The sequence below is a fragment of the Elephantulus edwardii genome, unplaced genomic scaffold, assembly GCF_000299155.1.
Source record: "Elephantulus edwardii isolate Elephantulus edwardi_28Jun2011 unplaced genomic scaffold, EleEdw1.0 scaffold00010, whole genome shotgun sequence".
NCBI lineage: Eukaryota > Metazoa > Chordata > Mammalia > Macroscelidea > Macroscelididae > Elephantulus > Elephantulus edwardii.
Genome location: NW_006399760.1, coordinates 5026484 through 5039292, shown reverse-complemented (window position 1 = coordinate 5039292; position 12809 = coordinate 5026484). Strand labels below are relative to the sequence as shown.

The 12809-nt window shown below is 40.6% G+C and overlaps 1 protein-coding gene across 1 annotated transcript in view; it reads left to right on the top strand.

The window, feature by feature from the left end:
* LRP1B (low density lipoprotein receptor-related protein 1B) overlaps positions 1-12809 on the top strand; it is a 2414068-nt gene that overhangs the window by 2060673 nt on the left and 340586 nt on the right. Inside the window, exon 59 of the mRNA XM_006880809.1 lies at positions 7365-7546. Within this exon, the coding sequence (XP_006880871.1) occupies positions 7365-7546 (182 nt within the window). The remainder of the gene's footprint in view (positions 1-7364; positions 7547-12809) is intronic.

Sequence of the window (12809 nt, the reverse complement as noted above, 5' to 3'; positions counted from 1 at the left end):
AAGGGAAGGACATTCCATTGTGATTTTTTATTCATCTGTTAGTTCTGCCAGGTGGGTGAGGCCATTCACTCTTCTTGTCAATCTGTGTATTCTTTGAATTCTTCATTCTCCCTCTTGGTCCTCTATTCCAGCCTCCTTAGTGATTTAAAAAAAAAAGTGACATATCTTTATTATAATTACTTCCTGCTGATCAGGGGTGAAGATCTGGGCAGGATTGGATTGATCCAGGATCAGTAGCTAAGGGGGAGTAAGGGAGTAACAGCAGCTGGTTCACCATTAAGTTGGTCATTTCTTTTATCCTGTGAAGTAAGGAATTTAATAGGCAGGGAGCGATTAGTAACAATATGCTTATGATTGTTCTTGGTTCTAGATAAGAAAGAACTCATATTAGAAATGGTTTCTCAATCCATTTGAAAGAAGGCTGTGGTCTTTTGCCTAATTTTTAACTCTTTAGCTAATTTTGTTAATTTAGAGAAATTTTCATCTATTTATATTGTAACACTTCTCTTCTAGAAATAAGCAAATGCCTCATTTCATGGCAGTCAGGAGAGCTAGAGGTTTTTTTTGTGTGTTTCTTTGTTGTTTTTGTTGTTGTTGTTGTGTTTTTTTGTTGTTGTTGTTTTGTTGTTTTTTTGTTTTTACTTTGGAGAACAACCTGTGTTAGCTGACATTGGAGGGAAGTTAAGGAGGCCAGTGTTGTTTTGGAGGCTACCTGCAAGTGGTCTTCCAAGTACTGGGTGGAAATAATACTATGGCTGAGAGCTCCCCTTGCCAGCCTTCCAGCAGTGACATCAGAGTTTAGACTGAGTCTAACTTTGATTGGGAGAAATGTCGCTCTTTTTGTTTGGAGAGTGGGGAGGAAGCAAGTTAATTTAGATTAACTATACAATGTAATCTGGGGTACAACAGTTACTGAGAAACAGGGCCCCCATGTGGTAGATTTTGTGCATCTGTATAGGGTACCACTGCACCAAATGCTTGTCCTGGTTCAGCTACAGTGATCTTGTTTGTGCTAACATTATGTATATAGTTCCTGTGCTCCATTGCAGAGGGTGCAAAAAAGGAAGTTATGTAGCAGATGTGAAAAGCAGTCTGCTTTTCAGGTTCTGCTTTCTGGAGGGGGAAGTGTCCAGGAATGGTAGAGAACTCAATTTTAGCTGATGGAATGGCTTGAGGTATTTGGGTGAAGTGTGGTCGAGAGAAATTGATCAGTACTGCTACTAGTAAAGGTTGTTGTAAAGAGGCACACAGGAAACAATGGAAAAGGTTGGTCACCATCTGACTTAGGACCCAGGTAGGGGGCTGCATAGTTTGTGGATCTCTAGAGATTTGTTCTAACATTGTCTGCTCAGCTTGGAGACTGTCACCGGAGACCTGTACTTGGGTGTTGTCATCTAGAATGTATTCTCTGCTTATGTGTATTATGCTAAAGGGCAAGGAACTATATCCAATAGGATATAGTTGTCCTTTAACACCAGCCTTCCCAACCCCAGGCTTTCCAAGGGTCTGAGATACAAAGGTAGAAGTTTCCTTGTTCAATATTAAAAAAAAAAACCTTTGGTGTTATAAACGTCATGATTCTTGCATGACCAATATGGACAACCCCCATATGTCTCCAGTTACTGCCAACAGTATGCGTGGACTTGGTCATATAGGAAGGAAGCAAGCAAAGAGTCATTTGTAGGATAAAACTGACTTAGGTGATATTATAATGATGATTGCTGCTTGGCATTGCTGTCGAGAACAGTCTGCTGAGCCAATGGGGTGTGTAGTTAGAGTAGACGGCTGCATGGAAGTTTCTTTTACTTTAAACTTCCATATGTAAGAATTACCTAGGGCTTGGATGCTGAGTGAAATGAAGAGTAGTGGGACACACCATCAGAAAGGTGTAGGAAACTCACTCAGTGAGAGGAGCATGTTTTACCTGAGAAAGGTGGTGCCATTGGGGGTTCCTATGACCTTAACTGCTGTTAGGGTAGTTAAGATGACTGTATATGGTCTGTCCCAGAGTGGTTGGAGAGGCTTGGGCACATGCCACTTGATGAAAATGACATCTCCTGAAGTGACGTCAGTGGTTTGGTCTAGACTTTCAGACGAGTGCTTGGGTATGCAGTGGTCTGCGTGTTCCCGGAGTAATTGTCTAAGGACAGAGAGATAAGGAAGATATAATACTAAAAGAGAGGGTTCAGTACATAGGTTATGGTTAAGCAAGAACAGTTGGCTGTACGTCAGCTTAAAGGAGCATAGAAAGTTGGATACAGGCCAAGGAAATAGGAAGTAAGTTACTGCTTTTCACACACTGTTTATGGAAACTACAACATAGGCTACCATCTTCAAACAAGGAGTATGGTCTGGATTAAGGATAGGTTGGTCAGATAGGGAGAGAAGTAAGAGCCTGTAGGGTAACTGGATTAAGGGATGGTAATTGAGAGAGAGAAAGATCAGGGTTTTCAAGGAAGAATAGATGGCGTTCAGCATTTTTACTGGTAGGATCAAGGTTTTACACAGAGAATTTGTGGCAATAAAATGCTTATTGGAAAGTAGTCGAGTAATAATGGGTTTTAAACCTTTGTGATGTTGTGTGGAGATAGGAAATTGTGGTCTAGCAGGAAATGAGGAAAGGTCTTTCAGAGTAACAAGAACAGGTTGGTGGTGAAAGGCTACATATAGAATGGAAAGATCTCATACAGTAGGGTTGACAACATCTGGTGATAAAGGTCATATAGAAAGGGGTTCAGAGGGAAGGTGCACTAAGAGGAATAGAACTAAAGGCTAGTCATGTGATCTAGGTTTGCTCAAATCCCAGTGAAACAAAGTGCCATATTTAGACAGGATATCCCTGCCTAGCAAAAAAGTTGGGCAAATAGGGATAATTAGAAAGGAATAGGTGAGTATTCATTTGTTGCGAGTACTCATTTGTACATGTATGTAATGAGGAGAGGTAGAGTGGTAAGAGCCTTGGAAGGGAGGACATCAATCCCTGTTACTGAGACGTGGAAAGGGAAAACAGGACCTGAGAAGGAAGGGAGTACTGGAAATGTAGCCCCCATGTCAACAAGAAAGGAAACTGGATTACCTGCCACCTGAAATATTACCCTGGGTTTGGCAAAGGTTATAGAGGTAATCAAGCTTGGGTATCTTCAGTCTTCAGTGGCTAGGCTCAGGAGGTCAGCCAGGATGGGGACTGGGTCCAGTGGAGGAGCTACCTTACCATAGCTAGATGTTGACCCTTCCAGTGACCCAGTGTCCCACAGATAGGACAAGGCCATGTTGGAGAGTGAGAGTTAATTCAATGGTTAGCCCAATGGCTCTCTTTGCTGCACTTGAAACATACACCAGGAGGAAACTGGCTCTTTGAATGATCAGGTGTTTCCTGACCCTTCACCACTGATGGCTGCAAGGAAGCTATTAGAGTTTGGGCTTGCAGATTTACATTCTCTCAGGCATGTGTCTCCCTATCAGCTTCTGACTTTTCTTCTCAGGCATGGAAATCTTTAAAGGCCATGTTTACCAGGTCTCAAATGGGTGTTTGGGGGCCGTCCTCAGCCTTTTTGAGGTTGGGTTTTTTTTTTCTTATGTCAGAGGCTCATTGGGTGATAAATGAGTAGTTAGGACAGTGGCCCCTGCTGGGGAGGTAGAGTCTAAGTGGGTATACTGGGTTAGGGCTTCAGTGAGGTGATTAAGGAAAGTGGCTGGATTTTAGTCTTTAGCTAAATGGGTAATTTCTCTAAGTTTATAAAAATGAACTGCTATATGGGAGATTGTATGTAGGCTGGCCCATAGACACTGATCATATGGTCACATACGGCTCAACCTTACTTTCCTATAGCTGTATTAACCGGCTATGTCTAATGCAGTGCCTGCTGGGGAACGTTTTGGGGGCCAACAGGCACAGTGCTATCTGTTAAGTGTACCTGGTCTGTATGCTGCTGGGAAGCAGTGAGAACAGGTTCTTTCTCATCTGGGGTTAAAGTGGAGGACAACACAGCAAAACCGCCATGACAGGTGAGTTTATAGTTTTGGGTTAGATACTTAAATTCTTTGATACAGGTTTCAAGTCTTTGGAAAATGAGCCTAGACACTTTTCTATTTGGGAAAGGCTGGTTAAGGAAAAAGGTGCACGAACATGAATGGGACCTTCAACACCTGCCACTTTCCTAAGAGAACAGAGGAGGGACTCAGTCTGATGGGACTGGGTGCGACTAGCAACAGGAGAGGTGGAGGTGGGAGTGGGAATGGCCGAGTTTGGGTTGATCAGTGCAGAAGGAGATGGAGGACTGAGTCTGGGTTGATTGAGGGAGAAGGAGGCAAAAATATATGGAAGACAAAGGGGAGACTCAGTTTGGCTGGAATATGTGGTGGGTCCAGGAGGGGATGCTGGAGGAGGGAGGTGAACACTGGATAGGGGAATGAGCCCTGTGGGAAAAAGCAATGGAAGGGGATGATTTGGTATTGGGAGACTTAATCAGTGAAGGGTTTTGACTATGAGAGCCTGCATAGGTTGGCAGGCTTTACAGAGAGAGAGGGATGGAAGTGAAAGTAAAAGAAAGCTTCTGAGTCTCCTGGCAGGAATTGTCAGGTTCTCACAAGGTATTGAAATCAAAGGTTCTATTCTCAGGCCATCAAGAGTCATTGTTTAGCTGGTATTGTGGCCATCCAGCCACGCCCAGGTTTGAGTGGTTTAAGAGAAGGCAGCCCAAGGGACTGTTCCTTGGGGGTTTAGACATTTGACTCAGCAACTGAGATTTCAGGGCATCCTCTGGAAACCTGGAGTCTCAGATACAGAGAGAAGCTAAGGATGGTGTGGGTATCCCCTAGCACAATCGATAGCCTGGGAAGAAGTGCCTGGCACTTCTTGGGTGGGCTCCTGACACAAGTCTGTGGTTTTTGGGTATGCACAGACAGGAGTCCAATGTGTACAGACCTGAATCCCCAGGGAGCCCAAACTTCCTGGACTGGAAGGCTCTAATGCCTGGAATGGAGGCTAGAATGCCTGGAAGTCTTTATGAACATTGGGTCTAGCTTTAGTACTCTCCAGGAAAAGGGAGGAGGTGAGAGAATACAGAAATCATAAGAACAAAAGAGGGAGAGATTATCCAGTCAGCAGCCACATGCAAAATAGGAGAAGAGGAGAGAAAAGGGACATTACACTACCATTCAAATGTCTCAACCCTGTGTGGTCTGGTAGGTTCAAGAGAGAGTAAGGAGGTGTACCTCATTTGCCCTGAAGGAAGGCGGAGGTGCAGCACACCTTAATTTGTCTCCTGGGTTTCATGCACCAGATGTTAGGCTCCAGACTTAAGAAAAAAATTGGAGAACAAGACAGAAAGCTTAAAAGCAACTTTATTAGGGGAGTGCCCAGGCTAGATTCCACATTTTGAAGATGCAGAAGGAGGAAGGTGCACTTTGAACTCATCAGGGAGAGTTTTTATAGCAAGGTTTTTGGGGAGGTAAGGGAGAAACATTCCATTGTCATTTATGCCTCATCATTAATTCTGCCAGGTGGTTGAGTACATTTGTTCTTGTCTATGTGTATACTCTTTGAATTCTTTATTCTCCCTCTTGGCCCACTGTGCAGACCCAAACTTGGTATTTTAGTTATTCATTTCACATAATTGTGACAGCACAGATAAAAGCAACAACAACAATAATAACATAACAAAAACAATAACAAAATAAACACAATGCAAGTTACAGACGAGTTGAAGAATCTTTGGTCACTTTGTATGTAAAAAGTAATATAAACCTTATTGCATTTGCTATTGGTATAAGTTAGAAATGGACCTGGATGAATACATATTTTCACTTCCCTCTGGTAAAGTTTAAAATATTTAGTACATTCCCTTTTGTATTTCTTCTCTTGTTAGAGTTGAAAATTTATTTTTCAACACTCAAGTAGTTTGGATAATGTAATCCTATTGCTATTTCTCTCAAAATAAAAAAATAAAACAAAAATCTCACTACTGTTATATAGATTCTGACTTAGAGTGACTTTCCATCTTTAGGAAATTGTTTCCATCTTTAGGGAGTTGTTTTGCCAACCCAAAAGCCATGACTCTCTTATTTTTTGTTTGTTTGTTTCTTTGGTTTGTTTTTTTTTTTTTTGTGTGTGTGTGTTTTTTTTAAATCTACTTCCAAGAAAATAGGTAGATCTGTTTTAGAGAGGGTGAAACTAAGTCTCTTCTTGGAGGCTAGGATTTTGAAGCTCTCTCTCACATACTTTGGGAACATGGCCAGGAGAGACCAGTCTTTGGAAAAGGGCATCGTGCTTGGAAGGGTGAAGGGACAGCACAGGAGAGGAAGACCCTTGATGAGATGGATTGAGACAGTGACTGGACTAATGGAGGCTGATGTGTCAGAAGTAGTGAGACTGGCTCAGGACAGGGAAGGATTCAGAGTTGCTGTACTATGGGTTGCAGGCAACTTGATGCCACATAACTATAACAAAAACAACCAGCCTCTCTAAGGGAAAAATATAGGCAATTCCTTCCTTAATGATTTATAGTTCAGAAACCACATGAAATGTCTGTGAGTTGCTTTCAACTTGAAAGCAATGAGTAAGTAAATGGGTGAGTGCGTGAGGGAGGGAGGGAGGGAGGGAGGGAGTGAGATCACAAGATACTTCCCATCTTGTTTTTTCAGAGTACTGGCTATTATTGTGATTGTGTACTATTGAATCAGAAGGACCCATAGCTGACACTGCTGCAGGTTTTCAGAGGCAATTAATTACATGTGAAGAGCAGCTGGTGGATTTGAATCTCATACCTTTGGGATTGCAGCACAGCTTCTTGCTACTAGGCTACCAGCTGGCTAGAAATTGATAAATATGCTGTCAATAATTATTTGTATATGTACTTGGTAGATTCTTTTATATGTGGCTGCTTGTAAAGATGTAGGGTCCACAAAAGAGAGGAAGACCCTTACTGAGATGGATTGACATAGCTGGCTGTAGCAAAGGGATCAAAATATATCAGAGATAATAAGGATGGTACACAATAGGACAGGGTTCAAACCTGTTGCTCATAGGACCACTGGTCACACTTGACTCAACTTGCAATAACAAAAACAAGAAAATAGAGTGTAACAAGTATGTGGTAACCAACTCTGAAATGCCCCAACAACTTTTTTATTTTATTATTATCACTTTTTTCCCCTCCTTAGTGCTAGTATCTAATTTATAGAGTATTCTGCAATTCCTCAAGAACAAGTAAGTAATAGTGTTGAAGTAAATTGTCCTATTCTTGTCCAAATTCAATTTATAATGGTTAAATAGAATTCTTTATTTCTGTAAATATCAGGAAGTAATTGCTCAATTCTTGTACTAGATGTTTACACTGGTAACTTGTTTATTCTTATTTTGTTAGATAGTGCATAACACAGCTGTCCCCAACACACTTGCTGTTGATTGGATTGGAAAAAACCTCTATTGGTCTGACACAGAAAAAAGAATCATTGAAGTATCCAAACTCAATGGATTATACCCTACTATACTTGTTAGCAAAAGGCTGAAGTTCCCAAGAGACCTGAGTTTAGATCCTCCAGCTGGGTATGTAACAACCATTAAAAGTTATAAATTAAGGGTTAAGACTGTGGATTATATTCAATCTGCTAAATCTCATTCTATAGGTAAATGACAAGAACATTTAAAGTAAAAGATATATTGTAAAAATGATCTCTGAGAATAATGAAAATGGGACCTCATAGAGGGTCTTCCCCTCCTGCGCTGTCCCTTCACTCTACCCAGCATGATGTCCCTCTCTAAAGACCTGTCTCTCCTTATAACATGTCCAAAGTATGTCAGGCGAAGCCCCAGAATCCTTGTTTCCAAGGAGTAGCCTGGGTTAACCCTCTCTAGGATGAATCTGTTTTCTTGGCAGTCCATGGTACATTCAATACTCTTCTTCAGCCCCACAGCTCAAAGGCGTCAATTCTCCTTCTATCCTCCCTAGTCATTGTCCAATTCTCTGATGCATAACAAGTGATTGCAAAAACCATGGCCTGTATCAGGTGCACCTTAGTCTCCAGAGACACACCGTTGCTCTTGAGTACTTTAGAGAGGTCCCTAACAGCAGACTTTCCCATCGCGATACACTTTTTGATTTCCTGACTGCTGGTGCCAAGAATGTTGACCGTGGAACCGAACAAACTGAAGCTGTGAACAATCTCCATCTCTTCGCCATCCATCCTGATGCTACCGATTGGTCCAGTGGTGAGAATTTTTGTCTTCTTGACATTGAGCCTCACTCCATACTGAAGGCTGCAGTCCTTGACCCTCTGCAGTAAGTGCATGAGGTCCTCCTCAGTTTCAGCGAGCAAGGTTGTGTCATCTGCATAACGCAGATTGTTGATAGATCGTCCACCAATCCTAACGCCATGCCTCTCCTCATAGAGCCCCGCCTCTCAAATAATCTGCTCTGCATACAGGTTGAAAAGGTATGGAGATAGGACACATCCCTGGCGTACACCCTTCCCAGTTTTGAACCATGCAGTGTTGCCCTGTTCTGTTCTGACGATTGCATCTTGGTCCAAGTATAGGTTTCGCATTAGCATGATTAAATGTTCTGGGATTCCCATTCTTCTCAGAGTCAGCCCCAGTTTGTTATGATCCACACAGTTGCAGTTGAGAAATCAAAGATACGTTGAATTGGGAAAATCAGCTGAAAAATGCCTCATCAAATCAAAGCCACAGTAGTTTTAATTGCTTCTTCATCTCAAAGTTGGACAGTGAATAAGGAGACTGAAGAAAAATGGATGCATATGAATTCTGATATTGCAGAAGAGTACTGAATAACCCATGGACTGACTGCCAAAAGAACAAACGAAATTGTCTAACAGGAAATACAGCTAAGGAATTCCTTAGAGGGAAAGATTCCCTAGAGGCAAAACTTTGTCTTATAGTCTTTGGGCATGTTTTCAGGGACAGTCCTTGGAGAAGAAAATCATGCTATGGAAAGGTGAGAGAAAGAGAGAAAGACCTTTTAAGATGGGTTGACAAAGTGTAACAATGTACCACAGCAAGTTAGAAATTGTAAGGATGGCTCAGAACAGGCCACGGTTCAGATTATGTGTCATAGTCAACTCTATGACACCTGACAACAACATTCCAAAATATACTATGTTCTAAATTTAATAACTTTAATTTGTGCTGTTTTCCTTGTTCTAAAACAAGATGTGAACCTAGATTTGGATTTTGTGTTATTATATTCAGTCTGAAAACTTTATAACTGTATAAAATAGTGAACAAGCTTACTTTAAAATAGAACCTTCAACTCTAAAATGAGTTCATAGTGAAATAGTTGAGTTTTATAAGAGGTTACCACCACAGTATTTCCTATGCTTTAAATATGCCACGATTATAACCCTTTTTTATCTGTTGTTGTTCTTCTTCTTTTTTTTGCTAAAGAAGTAATATCTCTCTTTGAAATATTATTAAGAATGTTGCAAGTCACTTGTTAATCATAGTGACACCATGTACAACAGCCCTGAGCTCTGCTCTATCGGTGCCAACCTGATTGTCTCTGACCCACCTATACCCATTACCCAAGTCATTGAATCAATTCATCTCATCTAGCATCTTCTCTTGTACTGTTCACCATTCCATGCATGACGTCCCTCTCCAAGGACTGTCCCCTTCTTACAACATGCCAAAAGTGTGTCAGAAGAAGCTTCAGAATTCTTGTTTCCAAGGAGCAGCCTAGTATTACCCTCTTTAGGACATTTTGTTTTCTTAGCAGTCCATGGCATATTCAGTACTCTTCTCCAGCATCACAACTTAGAGGTATCAATTATCCTTCTATCATTCCTAATCTTGTATAGCTCTTTGACACATAGCAAGTAATTATGAAGTCTATGTCCTGGATCATGTGCACCTTAGTCTCTAAACTGACATCGTTGTTTTTCAGTACTCTCAAGAGATCCCTGACCGCAGACTTTCCTAATACAATTCATCTTTTGATTTCCTGGCTGATAGTACCAAGAGTGCTCATTGTGAAGCCAAATAAACTGAAACTGTCAATAATCTTAATTTCTTCACTGATTTATCATGATGCTGCCAATCAACAAAATGGTGAGAATCATTGTTTTTTGATATAGAGCTTCAACCCATATTTAAGAACGCAGTCCTTGGCCTTCTGCAGCAAGTGCTTCAGATCCTCCTCAACTTCAGAAAACAAGATTGTGCTTTCTACATAATGTAGGTTATTTATGAGTCTTCCTCCAATCTTGATGCCACATTTCTCCTCATAGAAGCCAACCTCCCAGATAATCTGTTCTGCAATAACACATTCCTGGTGTATACCCTTCCCAGTTTTGAACCATGCAGTGTCTCCTTTCTCTATTCTCACAACTACCTCCTGATCCAAGTATAAGTTCCCCATAAGCACAATCAAATGTTGTTCTGTGATTTTAATTCTTCTCAAAGTTTACTACTATTTGTGGTGATGCACACAGTCAAATGTCTTTGCATAGTCAATGAAACACAGATAGACATTCCTCTGGTACTCATGGTTTTCAGTTAGATTCATCTAACATTAACTATAATAGTGCCACAGCCTCTTCTAAACCCAGACTTCACTTATTATAGTTCTCTATTGATGTGCTGTTCCAGTCATTTTTGAATAATTTTCATCAGAATCTTGCTTGCATGTGATATCAATGATATTGTTCAATAATTTCTGCACTCAGGTCACATTTCTTTGGAATGGGAACAAGTATGGATCTTTTCTAGTCAATTGGTGAGGTGGTTTTCATCCAGATTTCTTGGCATAACCTGGTGAGCACATCCAGGGCAGTTCTTGTTTGTTGAAATATGTCATTTGGTATTCCATCAATTCCCAGGATCTTGTTTTTTGCTAATTTTTTCAGACCAGCTTGAACTTCTTCCTTCATCACGTGAGACTCTTGTTCATATGTGGTTTTTTCATGAAATTTTAAAAAAATGGCTAAAATAGTACATAGATATGAAACTGCCAGAAGTTCAGTCATAATTTAGAAGAGGCCATGGCATCAGGAATATCATTATTCAAGTCAGATGGATCCTGGTTGAAAGTAGAGAATACAAAACAGTGTCTATTTGTGCTTTATTGACTTCTCAAAGGTATTTTACTGTGTGTATTGTAGCAAGTTGTGGCTGACAATGAGAAGAATGGGCATCCCAGAGCACTTAATTGTGCTCATGCAAAACTTATACCTGGACAAGCAGGCTATTGTACAAACACTGCATGGTTTAAAATTAAAAAGGGAGTACATCAGTGTTGTATTATCTCTCCATAATTTTCAGTCCCTATGCTGAGTAAAATTTTCAATACGATGGGCTCTATTAATGTGGTATCAGGATCAGAAGAAGACTCATCAATAACCTGCTTTATGCAGATGATATAACATTGTTTGCTAAAAGTTAGGAGAATTTGAAGCATTTGTTGCAGAGATCAAGGAATGCAGCCTTCAATATGGATTGCATCTCAATGTCAAGAAAACAAAGGTTTTTACTACTGAACAGTCAAATAGGCAAAATCATAATGGATGGAGAAGAGCTTGAAACTATCAACAACTTCATCTTGCTTGAATCAACAATTAATACTCTTGGTACCAGCAGTCAGGAGATGTATTGCACTGGGAAAATCGCAGTTAGGGACTTCCCAAATTATTGAGGAGTAAGGATGCCAGTTTGAGGACCAAAGTGAGTCTTATTGAGGCTGTGGTCTTTCCAATCACGTTCTTTGCATCTGAGAGCTGGAAAATAAATAGGGATGTCATATGAAGAATTGATGTCTTTTAAGCTGTGGTATTGGAGAAGAGCACTGTACATCCTATGTACTGCCAAACAAACAAACAAATATGTCTTGGAGAAGGTGCAGCCAGAGTGGGTTTTGGAGGCAAGGATTATGAGGCTTTGCTTCACATACTTATTGCATGTTGCTAGGAGGGGCTATTCTTTGAAGAGGAACATGTTGCTTGGAAGATAGAGGGTCGGCAAAGGAGAGGAAGACCTTCAATCAGGTCAATTGATACGGTGACTGCTGTAATGGGATCTAGGTGTTTAGGTGTGTAAAGTCGGCACAAGATGGTTCAGGGTTCAGATCCACTGTTCATAGAGTTACTATGAATTGTACTCAACTTGACGGCACCTAACCAAAACAGCAAGAACATGTGATTAGGCATCTTCATAAGAGATGGGGAAAAACATTGACGTTGTCAAAGATTTCATCTTACTTGTATCCACAATTAACAGCCTTGATAGAAGAAATCAGGAGATCTTGTGATACATTGCAAGAGATATATTTCCTTGGGAAAGTATGCAGTCAGGAACTCCTCCAAAGGATTTCTATTTTATGACTACACTGTGCCTGATTCAGGACATGGCCTTTTCAATCACTTGTTAAGCATCTGCGAGGTAAACAATTAATAAAAATGACAAAGAATTGATGCCTTTGACTTGTGATACTGAAAAAGAATACTGAATTATCTCATGAACTAGCAGAAGAATAAACAAGTAAGAAAACAAGTAAGAAAGTGAAGTCAAAGTGCTCCTTAGAGGCAAAGATGATAAAGCTACATATCACATACTTTTGGCACATTGCTAGGAAATGCTATTTCTTTTTTTTTTTTTTATTTTATTAGTTTCAATGAACATTTACAGAGATTTTGGGTTTTCATTCATTCATTGTTGCACTGTTTTCTCCACCCTCATCCCCAGTTCGTTCTTCTTTCCCTCACCATGTCTGTTTTAATTGTCCAATTGCCACAGTGCTTGTCAAAGCCAGTTCTGATTAATCTCCTTTGTCAGTGTGTCCCTTGCCATTCCCTATCAC